The sequence below is a fragment of the Pseudophryne corroboree genome, chromosome 5, assembly GCF_028390025.1.
Source record: "Pseudophryne corroboree isolate aPseCor3 chromosome 5, aPseCor3.hap2, whole genome shotgun sequence".
Lineage (NCBI taxonomy): Eukaryota > Metazoa > Chordata > Amphibia > Anura > Myobatrachidae > Pseudophryne > Pseudophryne corroboree.
Window position 1 is genome coordinate 503,606,099 of NC_086448.1, and position 21,139 is coordinate 503,627,237.

Sequence of the window (21,139 nt, forward strand, 5' to 3'; positions counted from 1 at the left end):
ATAGAAGCAGTTCTCTTCACATAGATACGGAGAGCCCGTACCACATCCAAAGACCGCTCTTTGGGAGACAAATCATGAGAGACAAAGGCCGGAACCACAATCTCCTGATTAAGGTGGAACGAAGAAACCACCTTAGGTAAATATCTGGGACGAGTCCTAAGAACTGCCCGATCACGGTGAAAAATCAGATATGGGGTACTACAAGACAAGGCACCCAGATCCGACACTCTTCTAGCAGAGGCAATAGCCAGCAAGACCACCTTCTTAAGGGAAAGCCACTTAAGGTCAGCTGAACCAAGAGGTTCAAATGGAGGCTCCTGCAACGGCTCCAAAACCACGACAAGTCCCAAGGAGCCACAGGCGGGCATAGGGAGGTTGGATACGCAATACACCCTGAGTGAAAGTATGAACATCAGGTAAAGTCGCAATTTTTCTCTGAAACCATACCGACAAGGCAGAAATCTAGGCCTTACTGCAGAAAAGCCAAAAGTTTGGCTGTACTAAACTTGGAAGCATCATAATTGTTAGATGCGCACCAAACAAAGTAGGAATGCCAGACCCTATGATAAATCCGAGCAGAAGCCGGTTTCCGGGCCCGCAACATAGTTTTAATGACCCCTTCAGAAAACCCCTTAGCCCTCAAAACGGAAGCTTCAAAAGCCACGCCATCAAAGATAGCAGGGCTAGGTCCTGGTAGACACAAGGGCCCTGAACGAGAAGGTCTGGGCGTTGTGGAAGTAGAATTGGACGCTCTGACGAAAGGGGCCTGCAGGTCTGAGAAGCAGTGCCGTCTGGGCCACGCTGGAGCTATGAGAAGCAGATTTCCTTTTTCTTGCTTGAACTTCCGAATTACCCTGGGCAGGAGTGACACCGAAGGGAACACATACGGCAGCCAAAACCTCCACGACACCGCCAGCGCATCCACGAATGCTGCTTGAGGATCCCTTGTCCTTGCTCCGAAGACCGGAACCTTGTGATTGTGTCGAGACGCCATCAGATCCATGTCTGGAAGGCCCCACCTTTCCACGAGGAGTTGAAACACTTCTGGATGGAGGCCCCACTCACCGACATGCACGTCCTGAGGACTGAGGAAGTCCGCTTCCCAATTCAGAACTCCCGGAATGAATATTGCCGATATGGCCGGTAGATGGCGTTCTGCCCAACGTAGAATCCGTGAGACTTCCTTCATTGCCAAATAGCTTCGAGTGCCGCCTTGATGATTTATGTAAGACACTGTGGTGGCATTGTCCGACTGTACTTGTACAGGACGGTTCTGAATTAAATGCTGGGCCAGGTTCAACGCATTGAAGACCACCCGCAATTCCAGAATGTTGATCGAGAGGAGAGATTCCTCCTTGGTCCACCGACCCTGAAGGGAGTGTTGCTCCAGCACCGCACCCCAACCTCTTAGACTGGCATCTGTCGTCAACAGGACCCAGTTGGATATCCAGAAGGGACGACCCCTGCACAATTGTTGGTCCCGGAGCCACCAGTGTAGCGACAGACGGACCTCCGGAGTCAAGAGGATCATTTGAGATCTGATCCGGTGAGGCAGGCCATCCCACTTGGCCAGAATCAGCCTCTGGAGGGGGCGAGAATGGAATTGAGCATACTCCACCATGTCGAATGCCGATACCATTAAGCCCAGCACCTGCATTGCCGAATGTATCGACACTTGCGGACGAGAAAGGAAGCAACGAATCCTGTCCTGAATCTTCAGGACTTTCTCCTGAGACAAGAACAACCTCTGGTTGCGAGTGTCCAACAACGCTCCCAGGTGCCCCATGCTCTGAGCAGGGACCAGGGAGGATTTCTTCCAGTTGATGAGCCACCCGTGGGCTTGTAGAAACCGGACCGTCATATCCAGATGATGCAGGAGAAGATCTGGGGAATTTGCCAGGATTAACAAGTCGTCCAGATACGGCAGTATCCTCACCCCTTGACGGCGGAGTACCACCGTCATCACCGCCATAACTTTGGTGAAGACTCGCGGAGCCATTGTTAAACCAAAGGGTAACGCCCGAAACTGGTAATGTAGGTTGCCAATAGCGAACCTCAGGCATTGTTGATGTGACACTGCTATAGGAATATGCAGGTAAGCATCCTGTATGTCCACGGAGACCATGTAGTCCCCAGGTTCCAAGGCCAGAACTATAGAGCGAAGGGTTTCCATACGGAACTTGGAGACCGTCACAAACCTGTTCAATGCCTTGAGGTTGAGAATGGGCCGAGAGGACCCATTCGGTTTCGGGACTAGAAACAGCGGAGAATAGTACCCCCGGCCCCTCTGAGCAAGAGGCACCTGTACTACGACTCCTGTATCCAGGAGGGTCTGTACCACAGAGTGTAGAGTTTTTGCCTTTGTCTGGTCCAAAGGGACGTCTGTCTGGCAAAATCGATGAGGAGGTCGATATTTGAAGGCTATGGCGTAACCTCGAGTGACGACTTCCCGTACCCAGGCATCTGAAGTGGTCTTCAACCATTCCTGGGTATACCCTAGAAGCCGGCCCCCCACCCTGGGATCCACCAGGGGGAGGCCCGCCCCGTCATGCGGCAGGCTTATCGGTCTTGGCAGCTGGCTGACGGGCAACCCAGGCTCTTTTGGGCTTCGGCTTACCAGATTTGGAAGTGCGGGCCTGCTTATGGTACGCCTGACCTTTTGCTTTACCTGAAGGACGAAAGGGGCGAAAGGACGTACCTTTAACCTTCGACACAGAAGGAGCGGTATTAGGCAGACAGGCAGTTTTGGCAGTAGCCAAGTCAGCCACAATCTTATTTAAGAACTCCCCAAACAGAATGTCTCCCTTGAAAGGGAGTACCTCCAGGGTTTTTCTAGAGTCCAGATCCACAGACCAGGATCTCAGCCACAATATCCGGCGAGCCAGGACTGACGTAGTAGAGGCCTTGGCTGCTAGGATACCGGCATCAAAAGCCACCTCTTTAATATATCGAGAAGCTGTGACAATATATGACCAGCATTGTCTAGCATGGTTAGAGGAGATTTCAGCTTCTAACTCCAAGGCCCATGCTTCAATAGCCTCTGCAACCTATGTAGCTGCAATAGTGGGCCTTTGTGCAGCACCCGTGAGGGTGTAAATCACTTTCAGACAACCCTCCACACGTTTATCCGTAGGCTCTTTTAGAGACGTGACGGTAGTGACAGGTAGAGCTGAGGAAACCACCATCCTAGCCACATGTAAGTCTACTGGAAGAGGCGTTTCCCAATTTTTAGAAAGCTCTGGCGCGAGGGGATAGTGCGAGCCAGCATCTTCTTTTGAGGCACAAACTTCGTACCAGGGTTCCTGACGTTTATCCACTAGGCGGTCAGAGTGAGGTAAAACTTGCTTAACCACCTTCTGACGCTTGAATATATCAGGTTTCTTAGGAGGGACGGATGGCTCGGGATCATCTGTAATCTGCAGAATTAACTTAATAGCCTCCAAAAGATCAGGAACATCCACATGTGAACTACCCTCCCCATCAGCCGTATCGGAGTCAGAACCTGAGGGGTCAGTAAATGTGCCGTCTTCATCAGACAAGGTGTCAGTGACAGCAGTGGATTGTGAGGAGATAAGCGCTCGCTTAGAGGACCTCTTGGACTTAGGCGAGCGTTGGTCAGACTTTTTAGTAGTCAAGGACTGGTACAACTTCTTTAATTGAGCAGATAAATCGTCCGCCCACGGCGGGTTAGCTTCAGGGACCACATATGGTTGTACCGGCATTGGGGGTCCCATAGGGGGAGTTAGTTTATGAACTAGCGTATGCAGAAGCGTGGAAAAAGCGGCCCACGGCGGGTCAGTATGTGCCTCCGTTGCCACAGTCCCACTGGGGGGCAAGGAGCCCTCAGAACCAGAGCCCACAGCTGCTATATTCTCCTCATATGGCCCGTGGCGTCAGCAACACTGGCAGTGTGTTCAGCCTCAGAACAGTTACCCTCAGAAGCAGACATGATAGAACTTGCAGTATGAGGTTAACACAGTACAATTATCAGCAGCACTATACCTCTGAACCCAAACCCCTGCACAGTGTAGTCAGCACTAGCAGAGATAAAGGAGAGATTTGGTGACTAAATCACAGAGAAAAATACGTAATACAGTATATCTTTGTGAAAATCCTATATTAGATAACACCTGACGCACCAAGCCCCCTCAGGTTATGGAATATAGGGATAGCAGGTTGAGTGAAAGACACGAAATGCACACCACTCAGCTATCAAATGCACACACAGAAAGTCACAGTTTGTACAATGCAGAGGTTATTACTGACAATAATACTGCACTGGACTAGCTTACACAGCTATATAACAATAGATATAACAGTACACAGTAAGAACTGGATGTATATCACAGGGTAATTGTACTATAAAACCCTGACTAAGTGCATTCTTTCTTAACTATCACTGTCTAAAAAGGCAGGTAGAATACTTAAGTGTCATGTAAAGGCACAGCGCTGACAACCAGGCGGCTTTACATAGGAGGATTTGCCCAAGCAGTCCCAGGAACAGTGAGCTGAGGGATAATGGCGCCGCAGACACTGACAGTGAGTGAGGAAAAGACAGATATGCAGCTCCAGGGCGGGAACACTTGCTAGAAATGGCGCCCTGGGGCTGGGGGAGGGGCTTCAGGTCTAAGCCTTATCCCCTCTGCTGGCAAAACCACCGGGTACTGTGGGCAATATAAGAATTGGTTTAGAGAGAAAACCTGACCTGCGCCCATGCCCTGGTGATCTAGTGGAATCGCCTGTATCCACAGTGTCCACTGCCAGCGCGCGCGGCCCGCCTCCCACTGACCGCGCCAGCTCGCGATAAAGACCGGGTCCCACAAGCGGGACCCACTTACCACCTCCCGAAGCGCGGCCACGCGATCCTGGAGAGCCCCAGCCGTGTGTGTCTAACGTGAAGAAAACCGGAGCCTCCGCTGTAGGTACCCGGCAACCAGGGCTCGGGAGTGTACAGCGCCGCTGGGGAGAGCTGGAGCTGCAGCAAGGAATGTCAAAAGACATTTACCACCGCTGCTGCCCTTGAAGTCTTCACTTTTTACCTCATAAAAAGGTTTTCTTAGGGCTGCCTGGAGCAGCCCCTCTGTTCAGTGCCTGCTTACTGCAGCACCAACATACAAAACTGAGCTCCTGTGCTGGGAGGCGGGGTGATGCATTCTGGGAACAGTCAAAGCTTTGAGCCTGTTGGTGCCTCGGATCAAGATCCTATTCTACACCCCATTGTCCAATCCTTGTGGAGCCCAGTGTACCCCGCAGCAGAAATGATAGCCAGTGATGAAAGCGTTTAGAGCCTTTTGGGGTACATTAAAATGTCCATGTTATTTTTCAGTGTAAATTCTATCTGCAAGTTTCCCATCAATACAGCAGCTCAACAAACATGCCACATCATTAAACTCATTTCTGTGCATTTTAGAGAAAGGACGGATTTCAAATCTTTTTGATGCCGGCAGCCACTAGATGGTGCCCAGTGGAGATATTCAAATATGGCTCCATTTGGGCGTGATCGGCTGCCGGTGTCTAAATTCCAGCTCGCACCCGCCAAGGGTGGCGAACTGAAATGTGTGCAAAGTGATGTTTGGGCGCCCAAACAGCACTTTTCCCAATCGCACCCATTAGTTTAGTCAAGTTTAGCCTATTATGCAGCTAAACCAGACACTAATGGGCATGATCAACGAGATAGTGGGCATCAAATGAATATCGTCCCCACGTTAGACGGGATATCGGGGGCGATAACATTTGAAATCTCCCCAAAGTCATGAAAAATAAAAATATACCAGATGTACAGTACCATGTCTTGACATTTTTACAAGGATTTGTTTAATGTAAAAAGGATGGAATAGATGAATACAAGTTGTAATGATCAGCAGACTTGTAAAGAGTGTCACTGCAGGACAATATGGGTAAAATATATACAGATGTATCCTCTTACATCTTTGCTCTGTTCGTTACAAGTCGCGTTACACATAACGCATGAGTGCCATGTGACTCAGTAGCACTGTGCGTCTTTTTTTGTGTTTTTTCCGTGAAAATTAATCTTAGACGCAATGAGCAGCTTCTGCTGATTAAAATGATATGCAGCATGCCTATATTCTGTGTGTGACTGCGACTGTATTTGCATACAAAATGCTATGCTACAGTGTTTCCATGGAAAACAGTGTAACGTGGCATTTCGGATGCAGGTAAACTCACAATTACACACAGAATATCGGCATGCAGCAAATAATTTTAATCAGAAGCTGTTCGTGGATCCTGTTACATTAGTTTGCATCTAAGACGCATTTTCGCGGAATAAAATGCAAAAAAAACGCTCAGCAATTCAGAGTCCCACCATGGTATGACGCGACTTCAAGGGCGGTTTAGCGTGACTGCAGCAAGGATGTAAGAGGACACATTGGTATATCAAATAGAAGCACACGTGTAAGAGTATTTTAAACACTGCAGAGACCATCAAATGTTGTTAATATTGATGAATTTCGTACATTTGCATCTGCTAATGTACTTGTCCATATTCTCTTCAAATGTCAGCGTCTAAAGCTTAATTCAGAAACATTGATCGTCCACCTACAATTATGATAACTTATCCCTTATTGCATCAAAATGAAAAATATCACAATAACACCTACAAATCAGAATATGTGGTGTCAAGCGTTAGTACATCATACGGTACAAAACATTCTAAGGGGGGAATTCAATTGTTTGAAGTCGGTTGGGTGTCTGTTTTTTCCTACTAGACAGGAAAAAACAGACACCCAACTGACTTTTTTTTTTAAATTGAATACCCCCCTAATAATACCGAAGTACTAATATTTCTATATCAAAGTCTCAATGCATAATATTATTTATGTTGCTGCATGAGAAATAACTAACATAAAGCCACTGAATTGATAGGTGAATATCTGAAAAGCATTTTCCATTACATTGAAGCTATAATGCAGATGTGGCTTTTTATAAACTAGATATGGGCATGTCCAGCTCTTCTTACTTGCTAAGCTGCATGTCATTTCCAAGTTGCTGACACTAGTTCAGTAACACCACAACATGCTTAATCCCCAACACAACCTTATTAAGGAAACTTGTTGTCTTTGCTCACCGGCTCGGTCGTAGAGAATATGGGAGCGCTGTAAACCTTCCTTTATGTGCTCCTCCTGTATTACCATTCCAGATTTTTGTGGATCGGTTCCTGCTGAAAGTCTAGCTTGAACGGACAGCTGCAGGCCATTAAGTCCAGTTCTGGCATCACCATCACACAGATGTGCTAACGTTGTTAAAGCTTTTGCCTCAATATACATTGGAGATCTAAAAGATAATCACAAGTCATATTACTAAAAACTGCCCAATTGTTACATTTTATACAGGTGTACATGAAACAAGTATAAATGCTCTTTTTGTCTGGTTTCAGGAGCAGAATAATGAATGTAGCATTAATGCCTCATGGTAACATCCCTATACCATGAGACGTGCCATCTGTTAGTTCATGTAAAACTTTTTTCTTTTTCATTGTTATACATTAAAGCTAATGGGCACTTTCTGTGTTGGCATACAAGCACTGTAACACTGTAAAAGCTTGCACAAACAGCCACAGCTTGTATGACAACATCATTATTTAATTGCTTCATAGGAGATTACACTATAAATTCCCCACCAAACATATACTGTACTCACATGGGTCATTTCTTTAGATGACAATAAACCTGTAAATATGTTTTTGGGCTGTGGGAGGAAACTGAAGCATCTGGGGGGAAAAAAACGCAAGCATGGGGAGAACATACAAACCCCACAAAGATAGGACAATGTTTACGATAAAATCAATAACCACAGCAGTGATGTAGCAATACTAAGCAATATGTTACCGTTTTGCCCCTAGCACTGTGGTTCCCAAACTGGGTGTCTAGGCACCCTGGGGCTCCGCAAGTCTCTTTCAGGGGTGCCTCGAGTTGGTGGTCCAGGAGCAAATCAAATTATTTAAAGTCAAAGTGATAGGCAAAACCAGTGCTTATGGCTGCCAATCATAAAACCTGTGGTCAATCAGAAGCACCACATAACTGAAACGAAGGATGACAGGTAGGCGCTGGTTTTCAGGCAACTGGAAACCCCATCCGCTTTTGCCTGTGCTACTACTTCCTTTACTCTGAAGCCACATAAAATTACTGAACTGCAAGACTTCAGTTTGCACCCAGATACTTTTTTTTTGTATATAAACTTGCATAGCCATAACATGTTACACATATTTTCTCCACTTCGACACACAGAATTAGTGAATATTTGAAAATTGCAACTGAAGATCATTCGATCATCTTGAAGAAAGCTACCATTACAACATTAAAGGAGGGCTGGAACAGTGTTAATTAGCTTTATGCTCACACGAAGCGTGGCTGTGTTATTTTCCTAAATGATACTAAAAAGGCACATGGAATTCCAATTTTAAAGGGTTTAACTAAAGTGACAGCTAGCACCAGGTGGCAGGGTCTGCTTTCATGTGCAGACAATCCCACTATTGGGAAATAAGTTAGGAAAGGAAATGTACTGCAGCAATGTCCTCTCTTAACCACAACACAAAGATCATCAAGTGGATGGAAAGTCTCTTACATGCGTCATTGCAGAGACAGTTGCAACAAAAATATAACCACACTGTCTAGTCACCGTATACAGATAGGATAGCCTGAAAAAACACATGCAACAACTGTGTCTAAGAAAAAATCATAACAAAAAACCTACCTTATATTTCCTACATTCCAAATACAAAACAACAACCATAACACAACTAAGACCAACATTAGTAATGATAAAATCTAGAAAAGGCTGCAAAACTGTATTTCAAATTTTGACCATTAGGGAGGAATTCAATTGTGAAAAAATGCTGTCGATGTGCCATCAGAGCAGTGTGTGCACGCTCATAGGGCCTAATTAAGACCTGATCGCAGCAGCAAATTTGTTCTCTAATGGGCTAAACCATGTGCACTGCAGGTGGGGCAGATATAACATACAGATAAGAGTTAGATTTGGGTGGGGTGTGTTCAAACTGAAATCTAAATTGCAGTGTAAAAATAAAGCAAATAGCAGCCAGTATTTACCATGCACGGAAACAATATAACCCACCCAAAACTAAAGGGGGGTACACACGTAGTGATTCTAAGCAACCTGACTAGATTGCTTAGAAAGTAAGCACGCATCGCTCCGTGTGTATGCCCCAATCGCTGACTCTAATCAGATCGCTTACTTCACCGCTGGGTGAAGTCAGGCCCCCTCCCACACACATCTCCCCGTGTGTACCCCCCCCTTACTCTCTCTGCACGTTATATCTGCCCCCCCTGCAGTGCACATGGTTTTGCCCATTAGAGAACAAATTGCTGCTGCGGTCAGGTCTGAATTAGGCCCATAACTAGAGTGTACTGTAGGCTCAACATCGCTCCTTTTACTTGCACCCTCATAGGAGAGTACAGTTTAATGAGAAATGTTTATCTCCCATAATAACCCATGATATGCACAGCCGTACATGGTCACATCACGGATATTTGAAATATCCCCTTAAAATTAAAGCAAGTACCAAGGAGCCATTAACAGCCATTTAGTGGGTGTGAATGGTATGCTCTCAACAAATAGAACATGAGATCAACTTTAATATTATACCACAGGTGGATACAATATTATCATTAAGGAGACAATGTTATCTCCCATGGCTCTTAGGGACAAATCAATTCAGCATCATGGTCGCGATGTGCCATTCTGTATCGTAATAATAAGATTTTACTTACCGATAAATCTATTTCTCGCAGTCCGTAGTGGATGCTGGGGACTCCGTCAGGACCATGGGGAATAGCGGCTCCGCAGGAGACAGGGCACAAAAGTAAAAGCTTTAGGATCAGGTGGTGTGCACTGGCTCCTCCCCCTATGACCCTCCTCCAAGCCTCAGTTAGGATACTGTGCCCGGACGAGCGTACCCAATAAGGAAGGATTTTGAATCCCGGGTAAGACTCATACCAGCCACACCAATCACACTGTACAACCTGTGATCTGAACCCAGTTAACAGCATGATAACAGCGGAGCCTCTGAAAAGATGGCTCACAACAATAATAACCCGATTTTTGTACCAATAACTATGTACAAGTATTGCAGACAATCCGCACTTGGGATGGGCGCCCAGCATCCACTACGGACTACGAGAAATAGATTTATCGGTAAGTAAAATCTTATTTTCTCTAACGTCCTAGTGGATGCTGGGGACTCCGTCAGGACCATGGGGATTATACCAAAGCTCCCAAACGGGCGGGAGAGTGCGGATGACTCTGCAGCACCGAATGAGAGAACTCCAGGTCCTCTTTAGCCAGGGTATCAAATTTGTAGAATTTTACAAACGTGTTCTCCCCCCGACCACGTAGCTGCTCGGCAGAGTTGTAATGCCGAGACCCCTCGGGCAGCCGCCCAGGATGAGCCCACCTTCCTTGTGGAATGGGCATTTACATATTTTGGCTGTGGCAGGCCTGCCACAGAATGTGCAAGCTGAATTGTACTACACATCCAACTAGCAATCGTCTGCTTAGAAGCAAGAGCACCCAGTTTGTTGGGTGCATACAGGATAACAGCAAGTCAGTTTTCCTGACTCCAGCCGTCCTGGAACCGATATTTTCAGGGCCCTGACAACATCTAGCAACTTGGAGTCCTCCAAGTCCCTAGTAGCCGCAGGTACCACAATAAGCTGGTTCAGGTGAAACGCTGACACCACCTTAGGGAGAAACTGGGGACGAGTCCGCAGCTCTGCCCTGTCCGAATGGACAATCAGATATGGGCTTTTGTGAGACAAAGCCGCCAATTCTGACACTCGCCTGGCCGAGGCCAGGGCCAACATCATGGTCACTTTCCATGTGAGATATTTCAAATCCACAGATTTGAGCGGTTTAAACCAATGTGATTTGAGGAATCCCAGCACTACGTTGAGATTCCACAGTGCCACTGGAGGCACAAAAGGGGGTTGTATATGCAGTACTCCCTTGACAAACTTCTGGACTTCAGGAACTGAAGCCAATTCTTTTTGGAAGAAAATCGACAGGGCCGAAATTTGAACCTTAATGGACCCCAATCTGAGGCCCATAGACACTCCTGTTTGCAGGAAATGCAGGAATCGACCGAGTTGAAATTTCTTCGTGGAGCCTTCCTGGCCTCACACCACGCAACATATTTTCGCCACATGTGGTGATAATGTTGTGCGGTCACGTCCTTCCTGGCTTTGACCAGGGTAGGAATGACCTCTTCCGGAATGCCTTTTTCCCTTAGGATCCGGCGTTCAACCGCCATGCCGTCAAACGCAGCCGCGGTAAGTCTTGGAACAGACATGGTACGTGCTGAAGCAAGTCCCTTCTTAGCGGCAGCGGTCATGAGTCCTCTGTGAGTATCTCTTGAAGTTCCGGGTACCAAGTCCTTCTTGGCCAATCCGGAGCCACGAGTATAGTTCTTACTCCTCTACGTCTTATAATTCTCAATACCTTGGGTATGAGAAGCAGAGGAGGAAACACATACACCAACTGGTACGCCCACGGTGTTACCAGAACGTCCACAGCTATTGCCTGAAAGTCTCTTGACCTGGCGCAATACCTGTCCAGTTTTTTGTTCAGGCGGGACGCCATCATGTACACCTTTGGTCTTTCCCAACGGTTCACAATCATGTGGAAAACTTCCCGATGAAGTCCCCACTCTCCCGGGTGGAGGTCGTGCCTGCTGAGGAAGTCTGCTTCCCAGTTGTCCACTCCCGGAATGAACACTGCTGACAGTGCTATCACATGATTTTCCGCCCAGCGAAAAATCCTTGCAGTTTTTGCCATTGCCCTCCTGCTTCTTGTGCCGCCCTGTCTGGTTACGTGGGCGACTGCCGTGATGTTGTCCCACTGGATCAATACCGGCTGACCTTGAAGCAGAGGTCTTGCTAAGCTTAGAGCATTATAAATTGCCCTTAGCTCCAGTATATTTATGTGGAGAAAAGTCTCCAGACTTGATCACACTCCCTGGAAATTTTTTCCCTGTGTGACTGCTCCCCAGCCTCTCAGGCTGGCCTCCGTGGTCACCAGCATCCAATCCTGAATGCCGAATCTGCGGCCCTCTAGAAGATGAGCACTCTGTAACTACCACAGGAGAGACACCCTTGTCCTTGGAGATAGGGTTATCCGCTGATGCATCTGAAGATGCGATCCGGACCATTTGTCCAGCAGATCCCACTGAAAAGTTCTTGCATGAAATCTGCCGAATGGAATCGCTTCGTAATAAGCCACCATTTTTCCCAGGACTCTTGTGCAAAGATGCACTGACACTTTTCCTGGTTTTAGGAGGTTCCTGACTAGCTCGGATAACTCCCTGGCTTTCTCCTCCGGGAGAAACACCTTTTTCTGGACTGTGTCCAGAATCATCCCTAGGAACAGCAGACGTGTCGTCGGAAACAACTGCGGTTTTGGAATATTTAGAATCCACCCGTGCTGTCGTAGAACTACTTGAGATAGTGCTACTCCGACCTCCAACTGTTCTCTGGACCTTGCTCTTATCAGGAGGTCGTCCATTTTCTTCGAAGAAGAATCATCATTTCGGGCATTACCTTGGTAAAGACCCGGAGTGCCGTGGACAATCCAAACGGCAGCGTCTGAAACTGATAGTGACAGTTCTGTACCACGAACCTGAGATACCCTTGGTGAGAAGGGCAAATTGGGACCTGGAGGTAAGCATCCCTGATGTCCCGGGACACCATATAGTCCCCTTCTTCCTGGTTCGCTATCACTGCTCTGAGTGACTCCATCTTGATTTGAACCTTTGTAAGTGTTCAAATATTTCAGATTTAGAATAGGTCTCACCGAGCCTTCTGGTTTCAGTACCACAATATAGTGTGGAATAATACCCCTTTCCTTGTTGTAGGAGGGGTACTTTGATTATCACCTGCTGGGAATACAGCTTGTGAATTGTTTCCAATACTGCCTCCCTGTCGGAGGGAGACGTTGGTAAAGCAGACTTCAGGAACCAGCGAGGGGAAACGTCTCGACTTTCCAATCTGTACCCCCTGGGATACTACTTGTAGGATCCAGGGGTCCTGTACGGCTCCAGCGTCATGCTGAGAACTTGGCAGAAGCGGTGGAAGGCTTCTGTTCCTGGGAATGGGCTGCCTGCTGCAGTCTTCTTCCCTTTCCTCTATCCCTGGGCAGATATGCTTATGGGGACGAAAGGACTGAGGCTGAAAAGACGGTGTCTTTTTCTGCATAGATGTGACTTAGGGTAAAAACGGTGGATTTCCCAGCAGTTGCCGTGGCCACCAGGTCCGATGGACCGACCCCAAATAACTCCTCCCCTTTATACGGCAATACATCTTTGTGCTGTTTGGAATCTGCATCACCTGACCACTGTCGTGTCCATAAACATCTTTTGGCAGATATGGACATCGCACTTACTCTTGATGCCAGAGTGCAAATATCCCTCTGTGCATCTCGCATATATAGAAATGCATTCTTCAAATGCTCTATAGTAAATAAAATACTGTCCCTGTCAAGGGTATCAATATTTTCAGTCAGGGAATCCGACCAAGCCACCCCCGCGCTGCACATCCAGGCTGAGGCGATCGCTGGTCGCAGTATAACACCAGTATGTGTGTATATACTTTTTAGGATATTTTCCAGCCTCCTATCAGCTGGCTCCTTGAGGGCGGCCGTATCTGGAGACGGTACCGCCACTTGTTTTGATAAGCGTGTGAGCGCCTTATCCACCCTAAGGGGTGTTTCCCAACGCGCCCTAACTTCTGGCGGGAAAGGGTATACCGCCAATAATTTTCTATCGGGGGAACCCCGCGCCTCATCACACACTTCATTTAATTTATCTGATTCAGGAAAAACTATAGGTAGTTTTTCCACACCCCACATAATACCCTTTTTTGTGGTACTTGTAGTATCAGAAATATGTAACACCTCCTTCATTGTCCTTAACAAGTAACGTGTGGCCCTAAAGGAAAATACGTTTGTTTCTTCACCATCGACACTGGAGTCAGTGTCCGTGTCTGTGTCGACCGACTGAGGTAAAATGGGCATTATAACGTCCCTGACGGTGTTTTAGACGCCTGGACAGATACTAATATGTTTGCCGGCCGTCTCATGTCGTCAACCGACTTGCAGCGTGTTGACATTATCACGTAATTCCTTAAATAAGCCATCTATTCCGGTGTCGCTTCCCTAGAGAGTGACATCACCATTACAGGCAATTTGCTCCGCCTCCCAACATCGTCCTCATACATGTCGACACACACGTACCGACACACAGCACACACACACAGGGAATGCTCTGATAGAGGACAGGACCCACTAGCCCTTTGGGGAGACAGAGGGAGAGTTTGCCAGCACACACCAAAAACGCTATAATTATACAGGGACAACCTTTATATAAGTGCTTTTCCCTTATAGCATTTTAATATATGTAGTCATATCGCCAAATCAGTGCCCCCCCTCTCTGTTTTAACCCTGTTTCTGTAGTGCAGTGCAGGGGAGAGCCTGGGAGCCTTCCCACCAGCATTTCTGTGAGGGAAAATGGCGCTGTGTGCTGAGGAGAATAGGCCCCGCCCCCTTTTCGGCGGGCTTCTTCTCCCGTTTTTCTGAGACCTGGCAGGGGTTAAATACATCCATATAGCCTAGAGTCTGAAAGACCTCCGGGTGTAGAGACAATTCGCTTGCTTGAATGGTGTGTCGACTGAGAAAGTCCGCTTCCCAGTTTAGGACTCCTGGAAAGAATACTGCGGACAATGCTGGAAGATGGAGTTCTGCCCACTTTAGTATGTGACTTACCTCCTTCATTGCTTTTTGGCTGCGAGTTCCTCCCTGATGGTTGAGGTACGCTACTGCCGTTGCATTGTCCGAACGTATCTGGACTGGTTTTCCTTGCAGAATGTCCTTTGCCTGAATCAGTGCCATGTATATGGCCTGGAGTTCCAACAGGTTTATTGGCAGGCGACTTTCTTCTGTGGCCCATTGTCCCTGGAACCATAATCTTTCGGACACTGCTCCCCAGCCCCGTAGACTGGCATCCGTTGTTAGGATCTCCCAATCTGATATCCAAAAGGGTCTTCCCTTGTCTAGATGGGATGTCTGTAACCACCAGGCTAATGACCTTTTTACCTTTACTGGACGTACAATCATTTGTTTCTTTATTGTCTGATGTATTCCATTCCATCTGATCAGAATCAGGTCTTGAGTGGAATTGTGCATATTCCACCATGTCGAATGTTGACACCATCAACCCCATTACTCGCATTGCTGCGTGAATTGATATTGTCCTGAGTCATTAACTGCACCTCGGATATCTTTTCCTGAGGTAAAAATATTTTCTGCAGACCTGAATCCAATACAGCCCCCAAGTGAATCATCCGTTGTGACGGAATCAGAGACGACTTTGCCCAATTTATGAGCCATCCGTGTTTCTGTAGACAATTTATTGTCTGTTGGAGATGGCTCAAGAGCAATTCCTGGGATTGTGCCAGGATTAAAAGATCGTCAAGGGATGGAAAAATTCTTATCCCCTACTTGCGGAGATAAGCTGCCATAACCACCATGATCTTGGTAAATACCCTGGGGGCTGTGGCTAACCCAAAGGGTAAGGCCGGGAACTGAAAATGTTGCTGGCGGATGGCGAACCTGAGGTAACACTGATGGGACAATGCTATAGGCACATGCAGGTAAGCATCCTGTATATCCAGAGATACCATGTAATCCCCTGGTTCCATGACAAAAACTATGGAGCGTAACGTTTCCATGTGGAACCTTGGGACCCAAATGTATTTGTTTAACATTTTGAGATTGAGAATTGGCCGGAATGACCCATTTGGCTTATGAACCAAAAATAGGTTGGAGTAAAAGCCCTGCCCCCGTTGTGCCGGGGGTACTGGAATAATTACCCCGGACTGAAGAAATTTCTGAACGGCTTCTTGCAGGGCTCTGGCCTTCGCCTCTATATGAGACGGGCTGGTGCAAAAAAAACCTTTGAGGAGGCTGCTTCTTGAAAGGGAAAACATAACCCTGAGATACCACTTTTTGCACCCAAGCATCTGTCGTTGACTGATGCCATGTGTGTTTAAACTGAAGAAGTCTGCTCCCTACCTTGGGGTCCCCCAGGTGGAGGCCCGCACTATCAGGCTGATGGTTTCTGTTCTGGTTTGGAAGCTGGCCCTCTGGTGGCCCATTACTTCTTTGCTTTACCAGACTTAGTGTACTGGGTCTGCTTAGAATAATTTTTGCCTTTTGTTTTACCTTGCCACCGAAATTGCCAAAACTCTGAACCCCTAGGCCTAGGGTTATAACTGGCAGGAAACCTGACCTTCTTGGATTCTGCTTCTGACTCCAGAATATCTGTCAATTCCTTACCAAAGAGAATGTTCCCAACAAAAGGCAAAGCTTCCAGAACCTTCTTGGATTCTGAATCAGCTTTCCATGTACGCAGCCAAATTGCTCTGCGAGCAGCTACCATTAACGAAACAAGAAAATTCCTGGCGCTGTGATTACATAGGTGTGTATGCTGCTCTCTCAGGGGCAATTGGTTTTTTACCTCTGCAATAGGGGTTTTTCTTGTTTGGTTTTTCTTCAGCTACCGTTAAGGCTGATGCTTTGGAAGCAATCGTACCCATATCGATTGCTGCTTCTTCTAAAAATAGCGCAGCCTGTTTCATATGAGCTATATGGGATTCCTGCTCCCTAGTAGGTGCTGAAAACCCGTTTTCCAGTTCGTCAGCCATTTCAGCTACCGCCTTTGCCATCCAGGCTAAGGCCATAGCTGGCCTTATGACTGCCCCTGACAGAGAAAAAATGTTTTTGAAAAACCCATCCACTCTTCTGTCTGTGACATCATTTAATGATGTTGATGGTAAAGGCAAAATAGATTTTCGCGCTAACCGTATCTACCTTAGGAGGCACTTCTCTTTTTAAACAGTCCCCAGTTGGAAAAGGGTAACAGGAATCCCATTTTTTTGGAATTCTATATTTCCTATTGGGTGAAGCCCAAGCTTCCTCCATAATTTCCGTCAATTCCTCTGACCCTGGAAATTCAACCCTAACTGTTTTGGGACGTTTAAACACAGGTGCCTTAGTCTTTATTATTGGCTCTGCTGAATTCTCTAGAGACAGAATAGCCTTCATTGCTCCAATTAACTCATCTATAGCCTCTGAGCTGAAACCTTCTACCTGTTCTTCATATGGTGAAGTAGAGTAAATGGAGCTATCCTCATCTGATGTATCATCCTGTGTAGCCTGTGAATTTGATGATATATTTACCCTTGGTTTATCAGCTTGTTGATTTGTAGAAGCTGTTGGGGCTATACCATAAGATGGGAGCTGCATGTATGGGTTAATAGTGTACCCTATTCCTGAGGTTGAAGCTGTAGGGACCAACCTGTCAGCTATACTGGATAAGGTTTGTGCAAACATAGCCCTGCTGAAACGCAAAACAATTTGCACATAACCCATCATGTGCCAGATGCTAAGTTGGTAACCCCACCTTGCTGGATAAACATGTTATAAGTGTTAGTGTTACTGTTAATGTAACCTCGTCACCTTTGCCGCCCTTAGACATGATAAATAATAAGATTTTAAACCTACCGGTAAATCTTTTTCTCCTAGTCCGTAGAGGATGCTGGGGACTCCGTAAGGACCATGGGGTATAGATGGGCTCCGCAGGAGACATGGGCACTCTAAAGACTTTAGAATGGGTGTGCACTGGCTCCTCCCTCTAAGCCCCTCCTCCAGACCTCAGTTATGAGAACTGTGCCCAGAGGAGACGGACAGTACGAGGAAAGGATTTTTGTTAATCCAAGGGCAAGATACATACCAGCCCACACCATCCACACCGTACAACTTGGAACATACGAACCAGTTAACAGTATGAAACAAAACAGCATCAGCCAGAGACTGATCAAAACTGTAACATAACCCTTATGTAAGCAATAACTATACACAAGTCTTGCAGAACTTCGTCCGCACTGGGACGGGCGCCTAGCATCCTTTACGGACTAGGAGAAAAAGATTTACCGGTAGGTTTAAAATCTTATTTTCTCTTACGTCCTAGAGGATGCTGGGGACTCCGTAAGGACCATGGGGATTATACCAAAGCTCCAGACCGGGCGGGAGAGTGCGGATGACTCTGTAGCACCGATTGAGCAAACATGAGGTCCTCCTCAGCCAAGGCATCAAACGTGTAGAATTTAGCAAAAGTGTTTGACCCCGACCAAGTCACCGCTCGGCAAAGCTGCAATGCCGAGACGCCTCGGGCAGCCGCCCAAGAAGAGCCCACCTTCCTAGTGGAATGGGCCTTTACCGAATTTGGTAAAGGCAATCCAGCCGTAGAATGAGCCTGCTGAATCGTATTACAGATCCAGCGAGCAATAGTCTGATTAGAAGCAGGAGCGCCAACCTTGTTGGCTGCATACAGGACAAACAGTGCCTCTGTTTTCCTAACCCGAGCCGTCCTGGCTACATACATTTTTAAGGACCTGACTACATCAAGGGACTTGGAATCCTCCAAGTCCCCCGTTGCCACAGGCACCACAATAGGTTGGTTCATATGAAAAGATGAAACCACCTTTGGCAAAAATTGAGGACGAGTCCTCAATTCTGCTCTATCCACATGGAAAATCAGATAGGGACTCTTGTGAGACAAAGCCGCCAATTCGGACAACCGCCTTGCAGATGCCAAGGCCAACAACATGACCACCTTCCAAGTGAGAAATTTTAATTCAACTGTTTGAAGAGGCTCAAACCAGTGAGATTTTAGGAACTGTAACACCACGTTAAGGTCCCATGGTGCCACTGGGGGCACAAAAGGAGGCTGGGTATGCAGCACTCCCTTTACAAAAGTCTGGACTTCTGGGAGAGAAGCCAATTCCTTCTGAAAGAAAATTGATAGGGCCGAAATCTGTACCTTAATGGAGCCTAACTTTAGGCCCATATCAACTCCTGTCTGTAGAAAGTGAAGAAAACGGCCCAGATGGAAATCCTCAGTAGGAACATTCTTGGCTTCACACCAAGATACATACTTCCTCCAGATGCGGTGATAATGTTTCGCCGTCACCTCCTTCCTAGCCTTAATCAGAGTAAGGATGACTTCCTCCGGAATACCCTTCCCCGCTAGGATTTGGTGTTCAACCGCCATGCCGTCAAACGTAACCGCGGTAAGTCTTGGAACACGCAAGGCCCCTGCTGCAACAGGTCTTCCCTGAGAGGAAGAGCCCACGGATCTTCTGTGAGCATTTCCAGAAGATCTGAATACCAGGCCCTTCGAGGCCAATCTGGAACAATGAGTATTGACTGCACTCTTTTTCGTCTTATGATTCTCAGTATTTTTTGAGATAAGCGGAAGAGGAGGGAACACACAGACCGACTGAAACACCGGTGTCACCAGGGCGTCCACCGCTACTGCCTGAGGGTCCCTTGACCTGGCACAATACCTCCGAAGCTTCTTGTTGAGGCGTGACGCCATCATGTCTATTTGTGGAAGTTCCCACTGACTTGTTATCTCTGCAAAAACTTCCTGATGAAGTCCCCACTCTCCTGGATGGAGATTGTGCCTGCTGAGGAAGTCTGCTTCCCAGTTGTCCACTCCCGGAATGAAGACAGCCAACAGAGCGCTTACGTGATTTTCCGCCCAGCGAAGAATCCTGGTGGCTTCCGCCATTGCCACTCTGCTCCTTGTCCCGCCTTGGCGGTTTACATGAGCCACAGCTGTGACGTTGTCTGATTGAATCAGAACCGGTAGGTCGCAAAGAATATTCTCCGCTTGTCGTAGACCGCTGTATATGGCCCTCAATTCCAGTACGTTGATGTGTAGACAAGCCTCCTGGCTTGACCATAGTCCCTGAAAATTTCTTCCTTGTGTGATAGCTCCCCATCCTCGGAGGCTTGCATCCGTGGTCACCAGAACCCAGTCTTGAATGCCGAACCTGCGACCCTCGAGAAGGTGAGCACTCTGCAGCCACCACAGGAGAGACACCCTGGCCCTGGGGGACAGGCTTATTTTCCGATGTATTTGTAGATGGGACCCCGACCACTTGTCTAGAAGGTCCCACTGAAACGTCCTCGCATGGAACCTGCCAAAGGGGATGGCCTCGTAGGTCGCCACCATTTTTCCCAGTACTCGAGTGCATTGATGGACTGACACTCTTTTCGATTTTAACAAGTCTCTGACCATGTTCTGGAGTTCCTGGGCTTTTTCCATTGGGAGAAAAAACCCTCTTTAGTTCCGTGTCCAGTATCATGCCTAAGAAAGATAGCCGAGTCGTTGGAATCAACTGTGACTTTGGTAGACTTAGAATCCAGCCATGCTGCTGCAGCACTCTCAGGGAGAGCGACACGCTTTTCTGCAATTGATCTCTCGATCTCGCTTTTATCAGGAGATCGTCCAAGTACGGGATAATTTTGACTCCCTGTCTGCGCAGGAGCACCATCATTTCCGCCATTACTTTGGTAAAAGTCCTCGGGGCCGTGGAAAGCCCAAACGGCAACGTGTGAAACTGGTAATGACAGTCCTGTACAGCGAATCTCAGGTACGCCTGATGAGGGTGATATATGGGGACATGAAGGTATGCATCCTTTATGTCTAGTGACACCAGAAATCCCCCCCTTCCAGGCTGGAGATAACTGCCTGGAGCGATTCCATCTTGAATTTGAACTTTTCCAAGTATAGATTTAGGGATTTTAAATTTAGAATGGGTCTGACCGAGCCATCCGGTTTCGGGACCACAAATAGGGTTGAATAGTACCCCTTCCCCTGTTGAACTAGGGGAACCTCGACAACCACTTGTTGTTGACACAGTTTTTGAATTGCAGCTAAAACTATCTCCCTTTCTGGGGAAGAAGCTGGTAAAGCCGATTTGAAAAACCAGCGAGGAGGCACTTCTTCGAATTCCAGCTTGTAGCCTTGGGATACAATTTCCATTGCCCAAGGATCCACGTCTGACTGAGCCCAGACGTGGCTGAAGAGTCGAAGACGTGCCCCCACCGGCGCGGAATCCCTCAGTGGAGCCCCAGCGTCATGCGGTGGATTTAGTAGAAGCCGGGGAGGACTTCTGCTCCTGGGAACTAGCCGCAGCAGGCATTCTTTTCCCTCTACCCTTAGCTCTGGCGAGGAAGGAAGAGGCCCAACCTCTTCTAGACT

General features: G+C 47.3%; 1 protein-coding gene across 2 annotated transcripts in view; it reads right to left on the reverse strand.

Moving 5' to 3' along the window:
- WRNIP1 (WRN helicase interacting protein 1) overlaps positions 1 to 21,139 on the reverse strand; it is a 203,635-nt gene that overhangs the window by 87,523 nt on the left and 94,973 nt on the right. For both annotated transcript variants that reach the window (XM_063923048.1, XM_063923047.1), the window contains one exon: positions 7,088 to 7,293. In XM_063923048.1, coding sequence (XP_063779118.1) covers positions 7,088 to 7,293 — 206 coding nt within the window. The remainder of the gene's footprint in view (positions 1 to 7,087; positions 7,294 to 21,139) is intronic.